This window comes from Xenopus laevis, chromosome 9_10S, assembly GCF_017654675.1.
Source record: "Xenopus laevis strain J_2021 chromosome 9_10S, Xenopus_laevis_v10.1, whole genome shotgun sequence".
NCBI classification, from domain to species: Eukaryota; Metazoa; Chordata; class Amphibia; order Anura; family Pipidae; genus Xenopus; species Xenopus laevis.
Window position 1 is genome coordinate 105,382,620 of NC_054388.1, and position 25,484 is coordinate 105,408,103.

At 37.6% G+C, this 25,484-nt stretch overlaps 1 protein-coding gene across 1 annotated transcript in view; it reads right to left on the minus strand.

Moving 5' to 3' along the window:
• Nucleotides 1-21,909, minus strand: part of thdl20.S (thyroid hormone down-regulated protein (gene 20) S homeolog) — a 49,604-nt gene extending 27,695 nt beyond the window's left edge. Inside the window, exons 1-25 of the mRNA XM_018239309.2 lie at nucleotides 21,842-21,909; nucleotides 20,144-20,244; nucleotides 19,959-19,990; nucleotides 17,334-17,423; nucleotides 16,170-16,191; nucleotides 16,043-16,073; nucleotides 14,916-15,000; nucleotides 14,113-14,265; nucleotides 13,188-13,393; nucleotides 11,892-11,983; nucleotides 10,530-10,636; nucleotides 9,818-10,182; nucleotides 8,584-8,687; nucleotides 8,264-8,379; nucleotides 7,946-8,131; nucleotides 6,577-6,791; nucleotides 6,287-6,378; nucleotides 5,499-5,596; nucleotides 5,137-5,319; nucleotides 4,463-4,668; nucleotides 4,143-4,231; nucleotides 3,891-4,006; nucleotides 2,365-2,538; nucleotides 1,379-1,581; nucleotides 452-552 (exon numbers count right to left, since the gene is read on the minus strand). Of these exons, the coding sequence (XP_018094798.1) occupies nucleotides 452-552; nucleotides 1,379-1,581; nucleotides 2,365-2,538; nucleotides 3,891-4,006; nucleotides 4,143-4,231; nucleotides 4,463-4,668; nucleotides 5,137-5,319; nucleotides 5,499-5,596; nucleotides 6,287-6,378; nucleotides 6,577-6,791; nucleotides 7,946-8,131; nucleotides 8,264-8,379; nucleotides 8,584-8,687; nucleotides 9,818-10,182; nucleotides 10,530-10,636; nucleotides 11,892-11,983; nucleotides 13,188-13,393; nucleotides 14,113-14,265; nucleotides 14,916-15,000; nucleotides 16,043-16,073; nucleotides 16,170-16,191; nucleotides 17,334-17,423; nucleotides 19,959-19,990; nucleotides 20,144-20,204 (3,127 nt within the window). The 5' untranslated portion in view covers nucleotides 20,205-20,244; nucleotides 21,842-21,909. The remainder of the gene's footprint in view (nucleotides 1-451; nucleotides 553-1,378; nucleotides 1,582-2,364; nucleotides 2,539-3,890; nucleotides 4,007-4,142; nucleotides 4,232-4,462; nucleotides 4,669-5,136; nucleotides 5,320-5,498; nucleotides 5,597-6,286; nucleotides 6,379-6,576; nucleotides 6,792-7,945; nucleotides 8,132-8,263; nucleotides 8,380-8,583; nucleotides 8,688-9,817; nucleotides 10,183-10,529; nucleotides 10,637-11,891; nucleotides 11,984-13,187; nucleotides 13,394-14,112; nucleotides 14,266-14,915; nucleotides 15,001-16,042; nucleotides 16,074-16,169; nucleotides 16,192-17,333; nucleotides 17,424-19,958; nucleotides 19,991-20,143; nucleotides 20,245-21,841) is intronic.
• Nucleotides 21,910-25,484: the final 3,575 nt, after the last annotated feature.

Here is a 25,484-nt window from a genome sequence, read left to right on the forward strand (position 1 = left end):
TTAGGCCATATTACAATGAATATATCATAAAAATAAGTTTTAGTAACCCTGGAATAGCCAAAGGGCCAGAGAAATCTCCTGAAAGGTGACATCAAACAACTTGAAATCCAATTTGCTGGTTTTCAAAATAATCCAAAATGGCCGTGATGTTTGAGATGATAGGTTGCGAACCACTTCTGCAGGCCATATTCACATTAAAAATTCAGAAGTGGTAATACTTTGTCTCAGCAATGTGGACGGTATGTTTGTTGAAAATAGATATCCCTTGCCAGGTAAGGTAGGGTCAGGGTAGGGTCTAAAAGCCTAACTGTGCTGCTGTTGATAAGCGCTCTTCGTTCAAATAACACAAGTGTTTTAGAACTACCTTTCTTGCATCAATACCCTCTGCCTTGCTACTTTGCAAATTACTGGGGCATGTAATACCTCCAGGTAACAGGTATCTTTGGATTACCTTTCAATGCTGTTTTCTTCAGATTGCTGACAATCCAGTTTACAATGTATGTTTTGGTGTCTGGTGACATGACATCATATGCTTGGTCAAAAATGACCACACTATAATAAATGAAATAGCAGAAATATTTGTAAACAGGTCACCTTAATACCGTTCAGTGTAGAAATACATTCCATTAACTAAAGACTTAGACAGTGTAGTTCCCACCTGATATATCTGATATATCCTGTTATATTCTTGCTAAATGTGCCTTTCTTTAAATTCATTCTTTATCCCTTTAATTTCAAAACTTCAAAAGGGACATACTGTCTATCTAAAACTGACGTTTTGCCCCACAGCTATTTAAAGTAGATGTTACAAGTAATCACTTTTTATCTAACATACTAAGATAACTATGCCATTTTTGCTTGCTCGTAGTACACTGTAGTCATCTTCAGAAAGAGATTTTTAGATGTTCAGAGCTAGAAAATATTTGGAATGGCTTCCTCAATGATCATATGAGACCAAAATGCAAGGAGGATCATTTTACATTGGTTTGGACTCTGGTCCTGGAGAAAGTTCTGTTGCTTCAATGATTCATCTATATAGTTGCTGGACAACAGCTCATCATACTTTATACATGATGATAATGTCCTGCATAATGTTGGGAGCTGAAGTCCAGCTGCACCTGTTGGAAAAGCAATATGATGGAAGGTATATGTTCCATTAAAGTTGATGTAAACCTTCCATACCATCCAACCACTACATTTCCTAATCCTCCAAGGAAGGCATTCCCAGTGTAGGGGTACCAGGAATTACGCTTGTTGGCCCTTTTAATGATAAGGTATATATGAAGTCTCTTCCTAATGAAATATAAAAATTCTAGACATGACAATCACGAATACATAGTAAAATTGGTGCCACACTCTACCCGCATCTGACACTTACATAGAAATTAGAGTGTCACAGTCTCGGACAGGGATGAGCGTAAGGGTTTGGACAGTGAAGAAACGGATAAAGAAGTAGATCTTTTTCTCAAACATCTCCACAAATTGCACACTTGTGTAGGTTTCCATCTGCGGTGCCACAATTTGCAAGTAGTTCAAAAGTATATAGTTTCCAACCTCCACATTTTCAATTTTGATTTTTTTCTAAAAGTGAAAGAAGTACAAAGTATTAGTTTTGTTTTATATTGCTATTTAAATTATATTTACGTATTACATTTATTTATGCCCCGTATCTTGGATCCAGTTTGATATTTGGCCTGATTCCACCACTTTTAAAGGATTCAGGGGATTCAACCACAACAAGTCCCATACCTCAGTCACCAAACTTGACAGCTCTTAAAAACAGAAGTTACATTTTTTTTACAGGAATTAATTTTATAATTGTTCTCAATTTTGACAAAAAATTCAGCTTAGGTTTCAGAATACATAGTGTATTCTGCCTTTTTTTTTTTTTTTTAAATTGAGAATTTGACAAATCCAAAAATCAGGGATTTGGTGCATATTTACTTGAATGGGTTTCCATTATTGTTTTACAGTTTTACTTTTAGGGTACTTCGGACAATGAGTTAATTTCTAAGTTATTTTGATGAAAATTCTTTTTAGAAAATTTTTTTTTAATTTCACTTTTGCCCAAAACATTATTATACAATGTATAGTGATTTCAATAATATTTTACCATTCCAATGTCATTTCTATTAGAATTTCATGTTGTTTCTGCTTTATAACTGAGCTATTGCATTTCCCAAAACAAAATATGAAACTAAGCCAAAGCCAACTTCTGCTTCAATGGTTTATACATTATTATTTCTCAACTTCTACAAAGAAATGTATTGTATATAATTGTCCATATGTTGTTTTCATTTTAATGTAACTAGAGGTAAATATTACCCTGGTGCTGCAATAATATGACTTAAATGGAATATTCACCTGTGTCGCTGTCTCAGTAAACCTCGTCATACAGGCGTCAACCTCAGCAACTGTACGAGTCTTTAGGTAATCAAATAGTAAAACACTGTTGTCTGTGCTTTGAAGGGTATTGGAATAAACAATCATGTCTCCAATTTGATCCGTAGTCAAAATATTGATCACTCCAGTTTCGTACTACGGAAAAAGACAAAATATAGGAAATGTGTTTTGCCTAATTTAGCATACTAATAAATTGCCCTAAACTAGCTAAAGGGTTGTTACATATAGGGGCTGATTCACTAAGCTCGAGTGAAGGATTCGAATGAAAAATACTTCGAATTTCGAAGTATTTTTTGGGTACTTCGACCATCGAATTGGTTAAATTCGTTCGAATTCGAACGAAATCGAACGAATCGAACAAAAAATCGTTCGACTATTCGACCATTCGATAGTCGAAGTACTTCCCCTTTAAAAAAAACTTCGACCCCCTACTTCGGCAGCTAAAAGCTACCGAAGTCAATGTTAGCCTATGGGGAAGGTCCCCATAGGCTTGCCTGTGATTTTTTGATCGAAGGATTTTCCTTCGATCGTTGGATTAAAATCCTTCGAATCGTTCGATTCGAAGGATTTAATCGTTCGATCGAACGGAAAATCCTTCGATCGATCGATCGCAGGATTAGCGCTAAATCCTTCGACTTCGATATTCGAAGTCGAAGGATTTCAATCCGAGGGTCGAATTTCGAAGTATTTTTAACTTCGAAATTCGACCCTTAGTGAATCGGCCCCTAAATAACAAATTTAATTAAGCAATAATTAAAATAATTTAATAAATTATCTTTATCTATATTTATATAGAATATTTATATAAATATTTCAGTTTCACCTGCCTTATTTGTTTTAAATAAAACCATAAGCGGTCTAGTCTTGCAGTTCAATCATATCATATATGACAGTGATCCCCAACCAGTGGCTCGTGAACAATATGTTGCTCTCCGACCCTTTGGATGTTGCGCCCAGTGGCCTCAAAGCAGGTGCTTTTTTAATTGAATAAAAGTCATGTGTACTGCTAAACAGAGCCTCCTGTTGGCTTTAAGTCCACGTAGGAGCTACCAATGCTCAATCCTTATTTTTTTTTTTACCAATACCCAACCCTTATTTTTAAGCCCAAAGGAAGTTTTTGCATGCTTATGCTGCTCTCCAACATTATTTTACACTTGAATGTGGCTCATGAGTAAAAAAAAGCTTGGGGACCCCTGATCTATGGCATGACCAGACAAACCCAGAGAGTGCAGTGAGCACTACAGAGACCCCAAATATTTTATCTACTCCTTGAAGTGGCTCTAGGAAGAACTTTCATTAATGTTAAAAACTAAAGGGTTTGTCATTCCCCTATGGAACATCTCCCATGCTCCCAACACTGCCTTAAGCCCCATACCCACCACAGTGTATCATTCTACATGTTTACAACAAATCTATACTGTGTGATCCCCCACTTTATGTTACGCTACATTAATAAGGCTACCTGTTTAATAAAAACATTTACTTACAGGGTTGAAATCAGTTTTGTAAGATAGAATCTCTTCAAAGGTTGCCAAGGTAGAGAAACTTGCTAAAGTTTTTTCAATCCACACCTTGGAAGTTAATGCAGTTTCACAATCAGCACCTGTTAGTAATGACATAAAATATGTTATATCAGAAGAGAAATTCTGTTAGCCATATGTTGTACTTTGCTCCTACAAAGACATCTAAAATTAGGTAAGTGATACTGGAATGTTATTTGGATACAGAGATCATCTTACCATGCACGTTGAAGTTTGAAATGAAATTGTAAATGTCCATCCTGTTATCATTTGCCGTGGTTGGGAAGTTTGTATCAAAAGCACGAACTCTGTAAAGCAAACAAAAATAATGTAAGGCTCTTTCTTTCAAACATCTTTTCTGTTAATATTAATTTGTCATTCACTATTTCTATTTCCTTAATTTCTATTGTTCTTCAACCTACACCTGTACTTCTATTGTTCATCAACCTACATCTGTCTTTAACATGAGAATTCCATTTGCTCAACCCAATTTCTGCAACATCATAAAAATATTGCATCAGATGTAATCCATTACTCACAAGGTTTGATAAGATGCACAGTTGATGGTAACGGGAATCTCATCAAGGATGGGTTTATTAACAGTTTTCAGGACAAAGTCAAGTCGGTCCACAAACCAGATCCTGTAGTCTTCCTCTGTGAAGGTGGCATAATAGTCTACCAGCTTGAAGGTGGTACGTTTGAGCATGGTGTATTGTACTTTTTCTGTCACAGTGACTTTAGGGCTCTTTGGGGAGAAATAGAGGCAAGAAATGAAAATGTTATTATTGTTTTAAGTTTTCCAGCCCTTAAGGGTTGTATGCTACAAAATTTGCAGCTCAATGTCTGAGGGCACCATTTAAAAGACTTATAAGAAGGACATAACTAGGGTTTTTAGAGCCCTTGGAATGGGTACATCATTAGAGTTTTATTGTTAACATTTTATTGCTTATCTTTCTATCCAAACCACCTCCCATTCATTTACTATTCTGTCATGCAATCCGCTGCCTGGTTGCTAGATGTGGAATTGTCTTTGTCGTACTAGAGGTCAATTTTAAGACCATTTTCACATATAACTTTTCTTGTGTCCTTTGTGTCCCATGGAAAAAAAATACAGAGTAGCAATTTCCAACGTGTCATCAGAACTAGAAAATATATATACTCATGAGAAAGAAAAAGAAACTACTGTTATTTGGGACAATGCTCAGAAACTTACCGTTTCTGCAACCATATTGAAAGTATCCCAGAAAGAACCAAGGTTTGTCACTACTTTTTGGCCGGGAACATCCACGAGCACATCAAAGACGCTTTCCATAACAGTTACATTAGTGCGAACTGATTCGTCATATATGACCACCTCGCTAACTTGACTTGCAGTCAGTTCACTTAGGACATCAAGCTATAAAATAATTGGGGGAAATGATAATGATGCATAATAATCCATACAATAGTCCTCCTATTATAAGAATTTTATAAAGCAGGAATGCTAAACACATTTTGTATTGGCTTATTAGTAAGTTCTTAATTTAGTGTGAGTTGTTCTTTCTAAACATTTCTAAATGTTATAAATATACTTACCGGTTTAAATTCTGGGTTGAGCTGTAAAATGACAGACATGTTGGTCTCTGCCCTAAACTGTTGCCAGTTGACGATTAACCAGTCGTTGCTGTCACATTCTAAAAAATATTGAACATTCGATTTATTGATCCATTAACTGCAATTGAATAAATCCACATATCTTTGTTTAATCTTAAACCTTTTCCGCCTCATGGCCCAACCGTTTGGCCATGTATAGTACCTCTTGGGGATGTTGGATACCTGTTGACTAGTCCAAATTGAACAATTTATCTCCATTTACCTATTCTTAGTCATGGAATCTGAAAATATACCCATAAGAGGAACTACATCTCCCATTAACTCTACATTCTTATCAATCTATTTAGGCAATTGGCCCAAATAAAACTGAAGGGTGCTTGTTTAGCATCAGTGTGAATGGGTATCTCACACAACATTAAAGCATACTGCGTGTAGGAGGAGCAAATCAACCCATGTAATTTCACCCTTAAAATGGATTTGGGGCTTTTTGGGACCTATTTATCTTATACAGTAGGCATTATAGAAACCCTGGACATATTTTGTTCTAAGATAGAACACACTTACAGCTCTAAAACAATTGTTGTGTAAGTAGAACAAAACATTATTATAAATTCAATTTCCACTGCAGAGAATTATGTTTTAGACTGACTTGATGACAATAACAGGTATTTAATCAAAATGAAATCTTTTAAAAAAAATTCTTCTATTTTAGTCTAGTTTTTTAGGTGACTGCTTTTAGAGAAAATCGGGTGGCACTGCTGGATACTTACTTGTGGTGCTCAAGAATGTGCCAATCCACAAAGCAACAGCTTGTCTGGTATCAGGGCTCATATAACTGTATGCTTTATTAAAGCCTGTAACGCTGTAATAGTGAGAAAAGGCTAGAGTTATACATGAAAATAGCTCAGACCCGTAGATGCCCCTCCTTATGCCCTTATAAGCAAAAGCAACATAAAGATCTAAATTGGAATGCGTGATTGGTCATCTAATCATATTTCTAAAAACAATGATGCCAGTCATGTTCTCTTAGACGCATACAATATCTTGAATCCTTACTTACATGATTTGGAAGCTTGAGCAGTCCTTTATCAAACCAATGGTCAGCAGCGAAAGATGGGATTGCTTGATGCATGGCAGAAAGATGGGCAGATTAACACTGAACCAGGTTTCCCAGTCACCAAAGGAAAATTGGGGGAATCTAGCGCTCAGTACTGGCCAGAAGCCGTCCAGAAGTAAACAACTTACATCTGCATTCCTAATAACGAATATTTTGTACTGTGGAAGAGAAGTTTAGGGGTAAAGGCAGAAATTAATAAATCATACTATGAGATGAATTGTTGGGTCCAAATATTAGCCAATGATTAATGTTTACCATTCCAGATATCATTTGTTTGTGTGCATTTGCATGCAGCACTTTTGAGTCCTTGCAGTCCTTCCTAGTCATGTACACAAGCATTACACTTATTTATTATCTTAGAGAAACTGCCCAATGCACCACTGTGGATCCCCTTCAGTAGACTAACCATAAAAATTTTGTAATGAGCTCTGTTCTGAGTAATTTTACCAGTTGAATGACTAAAAAATTGATTCTGAGTAGACTACTTCAACATTTCTATTTGACCAAAATATCATTGAAATATGTAGACCAGCTGAGCAAAATGTCACAAGCCATAAGGTGTCTTCTTTGAATATCTTTTTTTGCTTCTGAGAGTCCACAATGTCTAAACTCATTGGCTCACTATAAAAGTGACTGCGCTCTGGGAGAGTGGTTTAATAGGCTTCTTCTATCTCAGTGTACACCCCCACCTCAGGTGTAGAGTAAATCAATTGAAATTGGAGTTACTGAGAGAAACAGCCAAAAATGCAGGCTTGCTGCTAATTGTGCTTTATTGGCAATAAAGCACAATTAGCAGGAATCCTGCATTCTTGGCTGTTTCTCTCAGTAAATCCAATTTCAATAAACTCATTGGCTGTTGAGCTCAAGTGGCATCAAGGCAGGTGCTTTTTTTTTTAAATCCAGGCTTGGAGGCAGCATTCTAATTGCATAAAAACTTGTTGTATTTTCAGGTAGAGCCTCCTATAGGCTGCCAGCTCACATAGGGGCTTCCAAATAGCCAACCACAGCCCTTATTTGGCAGCCCCGGGACTTTCTTAATGTGTTGCTCCCCAAATTTTTTATTTTTCATTTAAATGTGGCTCACAGGTTAAAAAGGTTTGAGACCCAGGGTCTACTGGCTTTCTAGCCAGGTGACATATACATCTCATGGAATTTTAACTAGTACAAGTAAGGACTACATAATATATTTTGGCTGAACAAATACTAAAAAATATGCAAAATATTTCTTTACTTGTTGTTGGAAAAATAAAATATGCCGCAAGAGAGTCTAAATTACATTGTAGCCTAATATACCTCCTGATCAATGACTCACCTGCTGTAGAGTTCTAGTAAATTCAGTCAGGAATTGTAGAATATAGTCATAGCCTTTAGTTCTCCATGTGGTTATTAGAGCTGAAACACGGAATGCGTATTGTTCAGGAGCTTCCTGTGTTAATATGTTGGAATATAGGAGCAAATCCAGTGTCTGATTAATGGTCAGAAGATCAGTAGCCTCAAACTGGAATGGAAAGAGAATGGGGAAGTCATTAGGGAAAGAATAAAGATCCTTGGGTTTCGAAGTAAAATTTTGGATTTATTACAGAGCTGTGCGGTGTAGCATGGTTAATGATTTATTAGAAAAAGAACTCACTCCATTGAAAGAAGGGTTTAGCTTGATCATATCTGAGAAGGGGAGATAACTGCTGAAACTTCCAAAATTATAGGTCAGCCATGCAGCACTGGTAAGTCCATATGTACATCCTGATCCTGTAAAAACCACACACAACCATCATGAGTTACATTAAACGCCATATAAATGCAGCTGATACCTGGCATACCCATGAAAAATATTTCTAATATTTCTGTTTCCATTCCTTGATCAAAGTTTACTGCCTCAGGCTCAAGAATGGAATTAGTCTTGGCAAGAAGGCTGTTTGTTCTATTTCATGAATTATGATAGTTTATCTTTACCTGCTGCATTGGCTTCCTTTGTGATATAGTTGAGCTTATATCTAAACACAGCAAATTTCACGTCATCTGTGTAGCTACTGTAGGCGTTGTCTAATCCTTGGGACCTGTAGTTGTAAATTAAAACAATGAAGCATGAAACCAAAGACATCTGCAAAAGCTAGTCAGGGTTAAAACATCATTTTCAAAAGAGATTTTCATTATCAACCCAAATATCATTATCTGAAGGCTTAACTTTATTGAGGTCAAGTATCATGAGATCTACAAATAGCACCTATTAGGTAATTATCTTGGAAATATACCTTATACTGTATCTGTATGTTGCCTACTTATATTTAAGGCAATTTAAGGTACTGAGCTGTTGGAACCTATTAGAACTGACTTTTGTCATTAATGATAATGAGATCATTTAGAATGTTGCCAGTATTAACCCCAATTAAAATCAGATCCCACCACACCATAAAATAGGGGCGACACCAGAGAGAATGAGAAGCAAAATAGAAGGTCCAGAGAAACTGAGAATCTGAGAACCTTAATGGAGAATCAAGGAAGAGAGCAAGAATGATGGAAAAGACAGAAGGGGTAAAATAGGAGTTTAGGCTCTTCACAGAAAAAATATATATTTTTATATAAACATATATAAACTAGATACAGTTGAAAAAATGCTAATATACTAGATACTGGTCAAATATAGCTTGCTTTTATTATGCAGTCATAGCAATATATATATATATACTGTAGATACAAATATTGGATCCGTTATCCAGAAACCCATTATCTAGAAAGCTCCAAATTATGGAAAGGCTATCTCCCTTAGGCTCCATTTTATCCAAATAATCCAGATTTTTAAAAATGATTTCCTTTTTCTCTGTAATACAGTAGAACCCCCATTTTACGTTTTTCAGGGGACCAGAAAAAAATGGGGTGAAATCCAGGAAAATGTAAAATCAGGGAAATGAATTAAGCATAATATATAGATGGGACCAAAAAACAACAATGTAAAATGAGGGAAAACTTAAAGTCAGGGGATGTAAAATTGAGGTTCCAGTGTAATAAAACAGTAGCTTGTACTTGATCCCAACTAAGATATAATTAATCCTTATTGGAGGCAAAACCAGCCTATTGGGTTTATTTAATGTTTAAATGATTTTCTAGTAGCCTATAAATACTGTATGTTTATTTAATGGTACAGTTTAAAGGTTGAGTTAAATGAAGGGTAAAAGTGCCTTTCACTTACACATCTTGGTAACTGGAACAGTCAAGGTTGGTAGGTAAGAGATTAAGGACAGTTTCATTGACAGCCGCCAGAAGAAATGTAATTTTGATTTGGAAGATCTCCTTTAAGGTGGGTTTGCATTGCCGTGCTTCAGGGGTTTCTAATGTGATCAAGGTCATCTTCAGAAGAGAAAACAATAAGTCGTTGTCTAAGGTTGTTGAGACGGATAGCTGTGAAATGGTATCCAGGAAGGTGACAAGGTAAAAAATATCCTTCTTTTGCAGGAAGGCGAGGATTGTTGCAGACGTATCTGGACTGCTGAACAGGTTGGTTTCAAGGCAGTACTGGGCTACTTGGAAATCCGTTAGCTCATCTAGTGCTGAAGTCTAGGACAGAACATAAATAAAACAATATCATCACAGAGGTGACAGTCTATAGACGAATAAGGGTACATTCCCTATTTGCTTTTCTAAATATTTCTGGAAGCCCAGCTTGAAGGGAAATTATTATTAGACTTGGGGTTGAGGAGCTTTTACTCCTGGAACAGTAGCAAAGGGATTGTTATATAACCTTGTTATGAGGCAAAGGGAACCCTGGCTAGATGTTGATCTTCAAATCAATAACCTAGTCTTAATCACTTAATTGCCTAAACATATGCCAGTCATACTCAGAAACATTCTATTTTGGCTGAAGAGAAACATAAACAACCTGCAATATTTTAATTAAGACTTACCACATCGATGTTTGGCCAAGCAATGATGTAATCTGCATAGTTAACGTTGTTCTTAAAGCTCCGATAGTAGGAGTTAATCCATTCAGCTACTGACGGTTTTGGGCATGCTAAAACAAAACCAAAGAATATCCTTCATCAGGGTAATCTGCAGTTTGTTTTCAATCCCGAATGGTCCCAAATACTTCATTACAAAGGTAAACCATGTATAATGTAGAAATATTTCTGTCTGTGCTACTTGCCCAACTTGAATATATTGGTCAATACCAACAATGGATGGGTATGTTTCATCATCATGACCAATTAATGTGTCTGTCACTGCATTGTCAAGATATGAGCCTTCAAGGCAATTTGCTAACAGATGGAAAGGTGAAAATATATTTTCTACCCTGTTTACCCTACAATCCTTTTTCTCCAAGAATTCCAGTATCTTTATATGTGCGCGGAATTTTGTGTCCCCCCACAAAATGCAATAAATGAATTAAGACAGATGCAAAATTTGCAGAGCAGCCCACTGTATATTTGGTGCATGGCCATCAGTGTGGGCACAAGATGTTCGATATACATTGCCAGTGGTCTATTGCAGTTTGTGATAGCTTGGTGATGATATAACTAACACAGTGCAGGTATGGGATCTGTTATCCAGAAGGCTTGGGGCCTCAGCCTTTCTGGATTAGGGATCTTTCTGTAATATGGCTCACCACTAAAAATAATTTGAATATTAAATAAACCCAATCTGATTGTTTTGCCTCTAATATGGATTGATTATATCTTATCTGGTACAGGTATGGGACCTGTTATCCAGAATGCTTGGGACCTAGGGTTTTCCGGATAATGGATCTTTCCATAATTTGGATCTTTATACCTTAAGTCTACCATAAAACTATTGAAACGTTAAATAAACCCAATAGGCTGGATTTGCCTCCAATAAGATTAATTATATCTTAGTTGGGATCAAGTACAAGAGACTGTTTTATTATTACAGAGAAAAAGGAAATCATTTAAAAAAAAATCATTATTTGGATAAAATGGCGTCTATGGGAGACCGATTTTTCATAATTCAGAGCTTTCTGGATAATGGGTTTCCAGAAAACAGATCCCAAACTGTACTGTTTAAATATTATGGGTTCTGGAAAAATAACCCCATACTTGTAGTGAGTAAGGGCTCAATGTGCTTAAAACATATGGGCTATTGATTAGCAAGCACCAAGTTTGCTCCATATCTTGTAACCCAAGGCACAATGGGCAGATGTTGGCTTACAAAGAGCAGCTGACTGATTGCCTCGATTTAGTAGAACTGGAAGAAACTTTGCTCTGGTTATTACTGGTGTTTTTCACCACTGCATGAATCCACTGATAACTTACTGTATCTCCTAAGGAACCGTGAAATCCAATGTCCAACCATTTCCCTTGTATTGTTGCTAAGGGTGGGGTAAGCCAAGTGTAAAGAATCAACACTGTAATAGAGAGAGGAAAACAAAAATAGATGATGGTTATTACAGAACACTCTTGAGCACATTTGTTATATAAAAACACCCCTAGTAGTTGATATAATGCGCCGTCTACCCAGATGTTGGCTTTACTGGAAGTTCTAGCTCATTTGGGGAGACGCAGCCTTAGGATTTTCGTTTCAAAATCATCTATGTTGACTGGCATGAATATAATGGCACATTTATATTGCCTGTCATGTATAGTCTATGAATAACCATTGGTAGTGTTTTCCCTGTATTGTTCCATTGCCTGGTCACTCTTGGTGATGTTATTGTGCTTTGCTGAATATCCTTGGAACTATAGCAGGATAAGCTAATACTAGTCTACAATACTAGTCTACAATATGAAGTTTGGACCTTTGTAGTCTTGGTATTATGTCAATACAGGTGGGCTGAAACAAAAAATAATTCAAAATAAAGCTGAATACATAACATTCACATTTTAATAAAGGAACATTAACATTAATGTCCAGTGTTGCCCCATTACACATGGTTATGTATAGTTTATGTTTAAACATAGAGAGTGTTCCTGCTTCAGCTATGCCTATATTTTCCCAACTGGGTTTTTGTCTTCCCCAGCTCATTACATAGATGGAAAGACAAGTCTGACAAACAGTTTTTATTTTGTGTGCTTTTATTGTGCTTACCCGAACATCCTTAGGACTATAGCAGGGCAAGCTAATATTGGTCTACAACAGTGATCCCCAACCAGTGGCTCGTGAGCAAAATGTTGCTCACCAATCCCTCGGATGTTGCTCTCAACAGTCTCAAAGCAGGAGTTTATTTTTGAATTCCTGGCTTGGAGGCAAGTTTTAATTACATAAAAACCAGATGTACTCTCAAGTAAAGCGTCCTGTAGGCTGCCAGTCCACACATGGATTATTAAATAGCCAACCACAGCTTGTGTTGGAGAGGGCCCTTGGTCTCCAAGATGAAGTTAGGACCTCAAAAGGCTAAACCTTTGTAGGTTTGGGACTATGAACCTACAAGAGTGCTGTGGAATGTCATAAGGAAGATTGTATTCAAACAACCAGTGATAAAGACATCTCAAATCTCAAATCTCAAATCTCAAATCATGGGCAGACAAAAAAGATAAAACTGAATACAGTATATTTTTATAAGAGACCACAAAACATTAAGGTTCAATGGTGCCCCAACATGAAAGACTTACACTGTCTGGAAGCCATCGCATGTCAGAGGAATGCTTATCATGCAGTTCAGAATGTCAGTGTGAATGGCAGAGAGGAATGGAGAAAGTCTTTGGAACCAGGAGCCAGGAAATACTGAGCAGGCACAATCAGGATCATGTCGGATTCTGTCCCATACCGCGTTCAGCAAATAGAGCTTGACAGTTGGGTTAATCGAAGAGCTAGGGATCTAAAAACAAATTAGATATGTTCAGATTAACAAATATATTAACATCAACTAAGGAATGCTTTGCCATGTCATGGCTACTTTATCATCGTCAAGACAAATAAAAAAATAATCTGTTGACTTTCTGAGATTTTTACATGTTTCTGATAGAAAACCAGGTTACTTGAGTCAAATTCGGGACATTTTAGCCTCACACCGCAGCAGTCGGGACACTGGGCAGTTTTAGAATGATTGGAGATCTTTTGATAATGGGGACATATGCCACCAATTTGTAGGCAGAAGGACACCATGAGGATGTTCTCCCCCATGTGACGGACATAGAGGACTGCAGCTCATTTTAAAAAAAATTCTGATGCAACTCAATGCTTGTACAGGTATGGGATCCGTTATCCGGAAACCCGTCATCCAGAAAGCTTCCCATAGATTCTATTTTATCCAAATGATCCACATTTTTTTAATGATTTTCTCTGTAATAATAATAAAACAGTAGCTTGTACTTGATCCCAACTAAGATATAATTAATCCTTATTGGAAGCAAAACCAGTTTACATGATTTTCTAGTAGACTTAAGGTATGAAGATCCAAAATTAAGGAAATATCTGTTATCCGGAAAGCACCAGGTCCCGAGCATTCTGGATAACAGGTCCCATAACTGTGCTGCACAGCATTAAAACACTAAGAAATATTATGTTTAACCTTCCTATTGCCGTTCTATCACTTACCTGAGCCTCAATTTGATATAAGACATAGGTCAGTGTTTCCAGGCTGAGTTTGGAGATGAAGAGGGAGAAGGATTGTTGGCTGACAAAGGCATCAGAGTTCGTGATGTAACATTTCAGGATAGAAAAAACAGTACTGTTGGAGGCCTTGTCCACCTGAGATAGGAATGAGAGAGTAAGGAATACTTCTTTTCTAAATAAGGTTTACAAATACTCAACAGAGACCATCTCCAGCATTCAATTTCCTTGTAACCAACACTTGCCTAAAAAGTAGGCTTCAATGGCACGTTTGCTTCCTTCATTAGCGGTAAAAGCTAACTGCTAATTGGTTTTTATGTATCATTTTACCATATATAACCCCTGAACTGTTTGTCCGATGAAGGATTGGTGCTATAATAGCGAAGTATCTTATCTTAGAAATCCTATCAAAGAATTTATCCTCATTTGATCAGACCATGAAGTTGAGCCTAGAATTAAGGATGCATCGTTGTCTGTCTTATGTGCATGGATTTCCATAAACAAATGTACCTAATGGTTATATATAATATATATTATTCACGGTGACTCCAATATACACAGCGATGCAAGTATGCAGAGAACATATGTTCCTTCCTGCAGTTCTACTAAAATTCTTTGTAGTTGCAAGAAAAATGGAGTTGACAATAAGCCCTACTGTACTCAGGCACAGACTATTGTTTTCTTAGCATGACAGTTACCCCAGTACCTACAGTAACAAGGAATATACTATGGTAGACTCAAAAATAAGTCACAGTTCCATAGAACCAGCAACAAACACCCAGACTTACCGAAGCACATGCATACTGTCTCAATGTATTGTCACAGGCGTGTTCATCAGTCAAACCGCTTTCCAAGATGGGGTTCAAGTCTTGGCTAAAAATATTCGAGGTCAACAAGAATTAATGCGCGTCTCATTCTCATCCTATTTCAGATAATGACTCAAGAGAGTTCAATGAAATCTGAGGCTAAAGAGCACGAGGCTGCTTTGCTGGAATCATTTTGTAAAGTTCATGCAAATGTATTTAAACATTTTCCTGAATTCACTGAAAATTTGGACAGACCAAGAACTGGTTTCAAATGGTTAATGTTTTTTTGCACTGAGAAGCTTATGATCTCTCTCTGTAGATCTAATATCCAGAATGCTTGGGATCTGTAGAAAAAGTGTTTTTTCTGGAATTGGGATCTCCATACATTAAAAGATAATTAAACATTTAAAATAAGTGAATGTAAAATTGATGCTATTCTAATAATTTTTGTATTTTACATTCATTATTTATTTTGTTTTTATTCCAAGATATTAAGGTATACATGTACTGTTAATATGAATGAATTTTGTTACAACAGCGCCACCTGCTGGTCAGTTTCCCACCAGTGTGACCACCAAGTAGTCAAGGAAGTTGTCAGGAGAAAGAAAGAGGCTGCTCTGATGTTCTTCTGTTAAGGAAAACAATTAGAAACCTTTCTCAAATCTTTCCTAAGCAGAAGAACATCAGAGCAGTCTCTTTCTTTCTCCTGACAACTTCCTTGACTATTTGGTGGTCAGAAACAGCAGGTGGTGTTGTTGGAGCAAAATGGATTCATTTTAACAGTACATGTATCTCTTAATATCTTGGAATAAAACTAAATAAATAATGAATGTAATGACAAAAGTGCTTAGAATATCACTCTCATCAATTTTACATTCACTTATTTTAAAGGTTAACTTATCCTTTAAGGGGGTATCAAAATCCGATATTTCTAAATAAAAATAAGTCCAGCCAAACTAGTCAGAATACATGATAAATCTCACATTTGAATTTAAATTCGAGTTGGTGGTTTTCAATTCGAATTTGTGAAAATTCAAATTTACCATTCCAACCTTAGTAAATATGTTAAATAGTTTAAATAATAGAACTAAAGTCAAAAGTATACTTACATTCCAGCTACTCCCGAGCAGTACTGGTCAGCTGTAAATCATAGAAACAGAGCAATGAATGCATTGTCACTGGATCCTTCTTACATTTAACCCTCATAGTAAACATACCACAGCCTAGTGTACTTACCACTGACGGCATATGAGACGCACTAAAATAAAAAAGAAAAGCAAAGGTTTTGTAAGAAACGTTTTACCAAGGAGAAAATAAAAATCAAATGCTCATTGTCTAAGGGAAAGTATCTGATGGTGGGTTATGGGATCATTAAGGATTCTAAAAATGTTAGGAATAGACTGAATCCAGGATTCGGCCTTTTCCAGCAGGATCCGGATTTGGGCGAATCCTTCTGCCCCACCGAATCCGAATCCGAATTTGCATATGCAAATTAGGGGCGGGGAGGGAAATCACGTGACTTTTTGTCACAAAACAAGGAAGTAAAAAATGTTTTCCCCTTCCCACCACTAATTTGCATATGCAAATTAGGATTACGTTCGGTATTCGGCTGAATCTTTTGCGAAGGATTCAGGGGGCTGGCTGAATCCAAAATAGCGGATTCGGTGCATCCCTAAAAAATGTTTGTTTGTTTCACAGACAGTGTACTACAGGTATGGGATCCATTAACCGGAAACCCGTTATCCAGAAAGTTCCAAATTAAGGAACGGCTGTCTCCCATAGACTCCATTTTATCCAAATAATACAAATTTTTAAAAATGATTTTCTTTTTCTATGTAATAATAAAATAGTAGTTGATCCCAACTAAGATATAATCAACCTTATTGGAAGCAGAATCAGCCTATGGGGTTTATTTAATGTTTACATTTTTTTGCCTTCCTCTGGATGAACTAGCAGTTGAACTTGATGGACATGTGTCTTTTTTTCAACCTAACTTACTATGTTACTATGTTATTTTCTGGTAGACTTGAGCTATGAAGATCCAAATTATGGAAAGATCTGTTATCCAGAATACCCCAGGTCCAGAACATTCTGGATAACAGGTCCATACCTGTATTATGAAGCTCCACCCACACTCTTCATTATCTCTAAAAGTAGTCACCCTATAGTTAACCTGGCAAAACATGGGATTTATAAGTATATCTTTAGGTACTGCAATGGGCACCAGTATTGCCCCATCTATTTTCTTTAAATAGAACACAAGCCGTGATTTACTGTCTAAATACTCTTTTTTTTGTAAACAGGATGTAAATTATGTAATATATCAGTCCCATGTCAAATTCTTTGGAATAACTAGGCTGGAATATTCCAGAAAACACAATAAAGTGTAAGGAGGCTTACCGGCTCTTGGTTGTCCATCACGACTAATCCTGTTTGGAAAACATGATCAAAAACTGTTGTTTGGACTTGGGTACTTTGACTTTCAAAACTCTGCAAAAAAAAAGATGATTTTCTTTCAAACGTTTTTCTTTTGCATTTATGAAAGAAATTCTGAGGATGATGCTAAATCATGATGATCATTTAAATTGTGAACTAAATGTAAACCTACAGTATTTCGATAGGAGTGAAGTCATGTATGGGCCGACCAAATTTTGGGAATATCTGAGAAATTATCCCATTAAAACCAATTCAGTGGAACATGGGGAGGGCTCAAATAATAAAGTTGTGACTGATGGCAGGGGGCCTACATTCTGTATACACCCATAATCAGAGTCATTATCCTATAGGATAAACCCAACCAAGTCCCCTCTATCTGAATGTCTCTTCCAGGCACTGCTGCCTAGAATGCTGAATCTGTGGTTCATTTAAATATTAGAATGAAACAGATAAGGCAGATTCTCTTAAGCAAAATAGACAAAGAAGAACCTATTTTTCTACTTATAAAAAGCTTGAGGTGTGCTTCAGTCACACACACAGTGCTAGGGGTGCAATTGGACTTAGTTCACCTAGCCCACCTTCACCCGAAAACTAGGGTCGAACACTGTATCCCCGGCAGAAAAAGGCACAGACGGGGGGCAAGGGTCTTCAGAGTCCCTTCGCCATGAGGTTAGGGGAACCCCTTTATCCTTCTCTCTCCAGACCGAAAGCATGAAGAGATCCGGAACCAATGGACCTCTAAATAGGTCCCAACTCAGTGTGCGTCCAGGGCCAGGTTCAAAGGGAGACAGGCCCGGATTTGTGAGAGGCCACCAAGGCCTGGGCCTAGGGTGAAAGGACACTACCAAACCCACATTGGTTCAGAAACACTGCTGAGCAGGAGATAAGATGATTTTTTTAATTTCACGTGCGCCAATCCCCATTGCTTCAGTCCCAATGATGAAAATTTGAGCAAATAAAAGGGAGAGGATGAAGGAACCTAATGGCCACACATCTCCCCCCTAGATCAGTGTTTCCCCAGGAGTATTAAACCAGATCCAAGTAAGAGCCAAAAAAGTGCAAAAAGTGAATTAATAGAATAAATAAGTAAAATCCATAAAAGGTGCGAATGTGTGCAGCCCTGACAAAGTAGAACCTACGATATTGAATCATCCTTCCGAGTCCTACCCGAAGGCATGGGCTCCGTTGCCCAAGTGTCCCAGGCTACTGCCCGTGAACAGCTTGAACGGATGGGTCCCCCTTCGCCGATGCTAGAGAGGGCCCACAATCCCCACCCCCCCGAACGGGTTTGGGGTCATTTGGATTCCACTTCGCTGAAGCTAGGGGGAGTCCCGTCTACCCTGGGTCCTGCCGAAGCTTCCCCCAGGGCATGTCATGGCCCGGGGCCCAGCCAAAGGACTATGACCCCATCCAGGGTGCTCAAACCAAACACAAAAAAGGTAGAACCTATACACTACATAAAGATATTATATGCTGTGTATTATAATCCAGGGGGTAGTGGAGTCACTAATTTCTATCCACCACATCTGTGGCCCTTTGGGAATTAGGTAGAAACACATTTGTGTAATAAAAATTGGGCCTGCAAGGATAGAGGCAGGATACTTCATATTAGCTATGAGAAAACACTATATCTGACCCCTTAAAGTGTTACAAAAAAAACACATACGGCTCCTTTTTACATGTTTGAAATAAATCAATTTAAACTAATGTTCCTCCTTGCCCGAAGCAGTAAGAGACAAATGGTTTTGGAGGAATCTGCCTCACCCTGCCTGGAAAGCGTCTTCAAATTTCTTTCCCTTCCAAACAGCATCATTTATGTATTTGTCCAAGTGCCAGGCCGAACCAAATCTGAATCCAAAAAATCTTTTTCCCGTCAGTTTCCTAATTTGCATATGCAAAATTGGTTTCGGATTCAGTTCTGTATTGGGCCAAATCCTTTGTGAAAGAATCCTAAAATAATGGATTTGGGGCATCTCTAGTTTTTGAGTTATTTAGCTTTTTATTCAGCAGTTCTCCAGTCTGCACTTTAATCAATCTGGTTGCTATGGCCCAAATTACCCTAGCAACCATGCACTAATATGAATAAGAAACTCGAATATAATAATTTAAAAACTATAAGAGAAATTTAAAAAATGAAGGCCAATGGAAAAGGTGTTTAGAATAAGCCATTGTATAACATTCTTAAAGTTAACATAAAGGTGAACCACCCCTTGAGGAATTTGGGGAAATTGACCAAAAACTGCAAAGGGATACTAATAATGGAGACCCTGTGCAAGAACTTTTGGGGCCCCATTTGCTGGATACTATTGAAAATAATGATATACAATTACCGTATGAAGAAATAAATGGGCACAAAACCCTACTATGCCAATGGAAGTTTGGCCATTGATGGGATTTGAGTTTCCTGGTTTGGAAATTTGCTCCAGTGCAGTTATCAAGTGAACCGTTCAGCAACTAGCTTCTGATTGGCTGCTAAAGGTTACCCAGTGCTAATAAATGAGCTCCCATAGAGTACCCCTTTCTAATGAGCTTATTTAATTTATAGCACTGGCATTGCCTGTAATAACCAAGGTATAAGGTGATACTTACAAATGTCGCCTCCTGGGCCTCCACATATTGATCTGAAAAAAAATGAATTTGATTTAATTAAAAATGTTGTTTTCTATTTTTTTATCGTAGAATTCTGTTCACGTATTGGTATGAAGGCAACTATACAGAAAATTCCTTTACTAACAATGGTGCAAATAGGCGATTTTGAACAGGCGGTAACTTACATGAAAGCAGGAATCCCGTTAAGGCAAATAAGATGGGCAACGCTTCCCTCTTCTTCATCATTCCAGGTGCTTTGTGGTCTGGCTGTAAGTTCTGGCCCACTCTATCGATAAATAAAACAAATAAAATGTATTTAACATTAGTGAACTTATTAGTTCATCCTCGTATGGAGATCCTGTAATCCCCTTGTGTAGTTATGGAGCTTAAAATGAAAAGACGAAAAGAAGGCTTGATTGTCCCCAATATAGTGGCATCAGAGCTTATGACATCAATTTTTGAACAAGGATATCATTGAGGGCTGACTTTAGTGGTGCTGGAGCAAGTGACAAAACAGGATTCCAAGAGTCCCATTATTTATATATTAAAACATATTTCAGAATCTATAGAAAGCTTCATCTGTCAGTTGGCATCAGAAGATTGTATTTCACCAACACTTGAAACCAGTAACAGTTACTCTACTTATACCTGCTATACCAAAGTCACACTCCCTTCCCAGAGACTATTATCCACTGTTACTATAGACACCATCTCTCCCTACTATACCTGCTATCCCACAGTCACACTCCCTTCCCAGAGACTATTATCCCACTGTTACTATAGACACCATCTCTCCCTACTATACCTGCTATCCCACAGTCACACTCCCTTCCCAGAGACTATTATCCACTGTTACTATAGACACCATCTCTCCCTACTATACCTGCTATCCCACAGTCACACTCCCTTCCCAGAGACTATTATCCATAATATACTATTGAATCTTAAATTGTCATTTACAGAGAGGATGTCAGATTTTTGACATCTCAGTTTATTTATTATCCTCAATGTTTCCAGAACTGCACAACAATTATTTAGAACTCATATAGGGCTACAACTGGAATATAATAATTTAAAAACTATAAGAGAAATGTAAAAAATGAAGGCCAATGGAAAATGTGTTTAGAATAAGCCATTGTATAACAAACTAAAAGTTAACATAAAGGTGAACCACCCCTTGAGGATTTTGGGGAAATTGACCAAAAACCTGCAAAGGGATACAAAGTAATGGAGACCCTGTGCAAGAACTTTTGGGGCCCCATTTGCTGGATACTATTGAAAATAAAGATATACAATTACCATATGAAGAAATAAATTGGCACAAAACCCTATTATGCCAATGGAAGCTTGGCCATTGATGGGATTTGAGTTTCCTGGTTTGGAAATTTGCTCCAGTGCAGTTACCAAGTGAACCGTTTAAAAAATAACTATTAAAAAAAAACTACAACATTGATACTGATACTTAAAAAGATCCTACATTTCATCGTTCCTTCACATCCTTGTGACCAAAGAGGGAACTTCGAAAAAACTACTTCCGTATGCTTCCATATTAATGTTGAAAAAATCTTTTTTTAGGTGATATAACCTCTTGAGATACATCTCCATCCATTTAAAAAAAAAAAGTAGCCGTAAGTAATTTATATAAAATGGGATGCTGCCATGGACCATATATAACCCTATAAAAATCCATCCATATATTGTGTTGCTAGCTTGGGCTGTGGATTTATATATGGTTGAGGAATACCTCGAATAAATGGCAACAAAAAAAAAAAATAACAAAATCTGTGAAAAACCAGGATATTTTCCCTTCTCATTCCTTCTTCTGTGCATAAGAGCAAGACAGACCAACAGCAGGTCAAAAAAATATATTAAATATCACTTACTTTAGATGGAACTGCTTTACAACTGTCCTTTGGGAACCAAATGAGAAGAATGAGTCAGATTTGAGAAGCTTAAGGTACTTATACCCTGACAGCTTCAAAGGGAAAAAGGTGAGTTATGCTGCCAGCTATTTGGCCTACAACCAAAAAGGCCCGGCCCATATTGAAGCCGATTTGTGTGTCAGTACATTCCTAACCTGAACAGGTATCTCTAAGGAACACTGGCCTTAGGTGAGTTTCTGTTCCATAATCAGTGGAGCCATTGATCTCTAGAAAAATATATTTGTTAATGATTAATCTATTCTCAAGTATTGTAAGATTCCTAGATTGTGGGCTGCTGACTTGTGTACATACATATAACTTATAACTGTTTATGATAAAGTGGAATGGTCATGTCCAGGATTAGTTTTAAGTTTTAAACAATTAAGGATACTAAGCACTGAGATGCTTTTATTAAGTTAACTTTTAGTATGTTATAAAATGTCCTAGTCAAAGGCTGTAGTTCATTATGAGATCTTTTATCCAGAAGCATGGTTTCTTGGGTTTTCCCGATAAGGAGTCTTTCTATATGTGGAGCTTCATACCCTAAGTCTGTTAAAAACCATTTAAACTTTAAAGGGGTTTCTGGATAAGAGATCAATCATCAGTTATCGATATCGTTGGTGATTAACAACTGGCACATACTCTTTTTTTGATTTGTCCATTTTCGGACTTGAACCCAGATCTTGATGCATTTTGAATATATTGAAGATGGCCTTCTTGTAAATTGGAGCTTTCTATATACTTAGTTTCTGGATAATAGATCCCATACCTTTACCACTAGGGAAGCTGCCATAGAGATAGTGATCAATATCAGGATAGATGGTGATCAACATCTTGCACATACTCTCTTTTGTTTTTTATTTGTTCCTGCCTTGAACCCAGGACATGATCCATTTTGAGTCTATTGGAGATGGATCAGCGACCTATTTGTTTAAGTATTCAACGAAATAATTTAATATGAATAACAGTGATTAGTTGGGACCTTTTTGAGTTTGAAATGTGTTAGTCAAGTGACCTCATACTAGAACTTCCCATCAATTCCTGCTGGTCAGAGGTTCATTGTTCTCTTTGTATTTGTCCACGAGGTTTTATTTTATATATTACTATTATTTTCCCTGTTTTTTCTGCAGGCCGTATAGGCCGTATATGCTTTCTCAGACTGGTGACCACAAGTACCTAAACTTGTTTATGATGTCCATCAGTTCTGTTAAGCTGGCCATAGACGCAAAGATGCAGTTATACGAAATGAAGATTTGTACGATTTTTTGATCGTGTGGGGAGTGTCCTGACATTGCGATCGGTCGTTTAGTCGATCTGACAAGTTAATAGATTTATATCGGCTACCGATAATATCTCTGCATGTATCTGACAATATCAGTGGTGACTGTCACTGCTTTTTGTCGGGCATGACTTTGTATTATTGCTGCCTGTCAACTCATCGCCAGAACATCGTCTGATTTGTTATTTTACCTACTTATTTTAATCTGAATGGTTAATGGTAGATCATTAGACTGAAACAAACAAGCATTCGTCGCACAAAAAAAAAATCAATGGCCAGCTTTAGTCTATTATAATCCTTTCACAAGAGGCCAAGAGCATCTGTTGCATAGCCACCAAGACTTCAGAATGGAGTTGAGGGTGCAACTAGCCACAGCAGGACCTTTCTTTGTTTTCTTTTAGCCTGTGCAGAGAGCACCAAAGCTGAACATTCAACTTATATGACATTAATGCGATTCTACTTTTTATATAGCACCAACATATTCCACAAAGAATATACCTCATTCACATGAACCCCTACCCCAGTAGAGCTTACAATCTAAGGTCCACAATGGTTGATTTTATCAGAAGCTAATTGACCTGCTTGCATGGTTTTGGAATGTGGGAAGAAACTAGAGTATCCAGAGGAAAGCCACCCAACCATGGAGAGAATTCTGGCCTCTTAAAGGGCTGGACCCAAGCAAGCCAGTAGTATTAACCAATGTGCCACTGTGCTGCTCATCCATTTGGAACTGGCTGACAATAAGGCCACTTTGTAGAACTACAACTGGGATAGAAACACTGGTTTGGACTTTTCATGTTTTTACCTGTTTGTTCATGTTTTGAGAAAAAACAAATACTGGGGAAAATATCTGGGGTATATAACAATTTCTGGGGTAATTTTTCATTCAAACATACAAAAAAGAAAGCCGTATGTATATCATGTTCAGGAACTCCATCATAAAGTGCATTTAGAGGACTATTGCAAGGGGTGTTCCCAAAGCTCACACCAGAAGTTTGTTTTGAAACAAAGATATACACAGGGTGCTGAAGTTATTAGAACTGAATTTTAGGGAGGCAATGTGTAAAGTAAGTGTCTGTTCTAGTCAGGTCTATAAAAAGCACATGTGGTTGGTTGCGATGGACTGGAGCAGACTGTGTCTGGCATTACAATATTCCCTTAATTAGACTAAACCTAATTAGTTCTTCTGTGTTACATGGATGGGTTCATTTTTTAAAAAGTGTATTCTTCAACAGACAATTTTGGGGACCTGTTTAATGAGGTTACCATTGTTTGTTGAATATGAAAAATGGCATTTACAACCACAATTGCAAATATGGCTGCAAATTGTCCTGGGGTTTCCCCCATAATTCCAGCATAATTGCAACCACTCAGTAATTATGGCTTTACCTATGGGTGGTGTGTTTAGTAGTGGGCCTGACTCTTTGCCAGCCTATCTCCTTTATCCTTCATGGTGCCCTCCCGGGCCCCTCTGGTGTATTTTTGACACAGTAGTGATGCACAGAGAGTTTATTAAACTGGGGTTTTATATGATCCTGGAGTGACCACTTGTGTCCTTGTTGATTGGGTGATATTGAATAGGGTTTAGGGCATCCCATAGTCCTACACGTCCAGGACCTAAAGCTGGCCATAGACGCAAAGATCTGATCGTACGAATCGAGGATTCGTACGATTTTCGGAACGTGTGTGGAGAGTCCCGACATTTTTCGTCCGGCGGAGATCGGTCGTTTGGTCGATCAGACAGGTTAAAAGATTTCTGTCGGCTGCGGATAATATCTCTGCGTGTATTGCCGATCGTACGATTTTCAGTGGGAGACTGTCACCAGCTTTGGTTGGACATAGATATCGTACGATTGCTGTCAGGGGCAGAACATCGGCTGATCTGTTCTTTAACTAATCTGACTGGTAAGACTTTGATCTGAATGGTTAGTGGCGGGTCGGGAGTAGGGATGTAGCGAACGTCGGAAAAAAAGTTCGCGAACATATTCGCGAACTTGCGCAAAAATGCGAGCGGTTCGCGAACAGTTCGCGAACCCCATAGACTTCAATGGGAAGGCGAACTTTAACATCTAAAAAAGACATTTCTGGCCAGAAAAATGATTTTAAAGTTGTTTAAAGGGTGCAACGACCTGGACAGTGGCATGCCAGAGGGGGATCAAGGGCAAAAATGTATCTGAAAAATCTGCCTGTGTGTGCTTGGAAGAGATAGTGTAGGGGGAGAGCTGTTAGTGATTTCAGGGACAGATGATAGTAACTTTGCTGGCTAGTAATCTGCTTGATACTGCTCTGTATTGGAGGGACAGAAGTCTGTAGGGATTTGAGGGA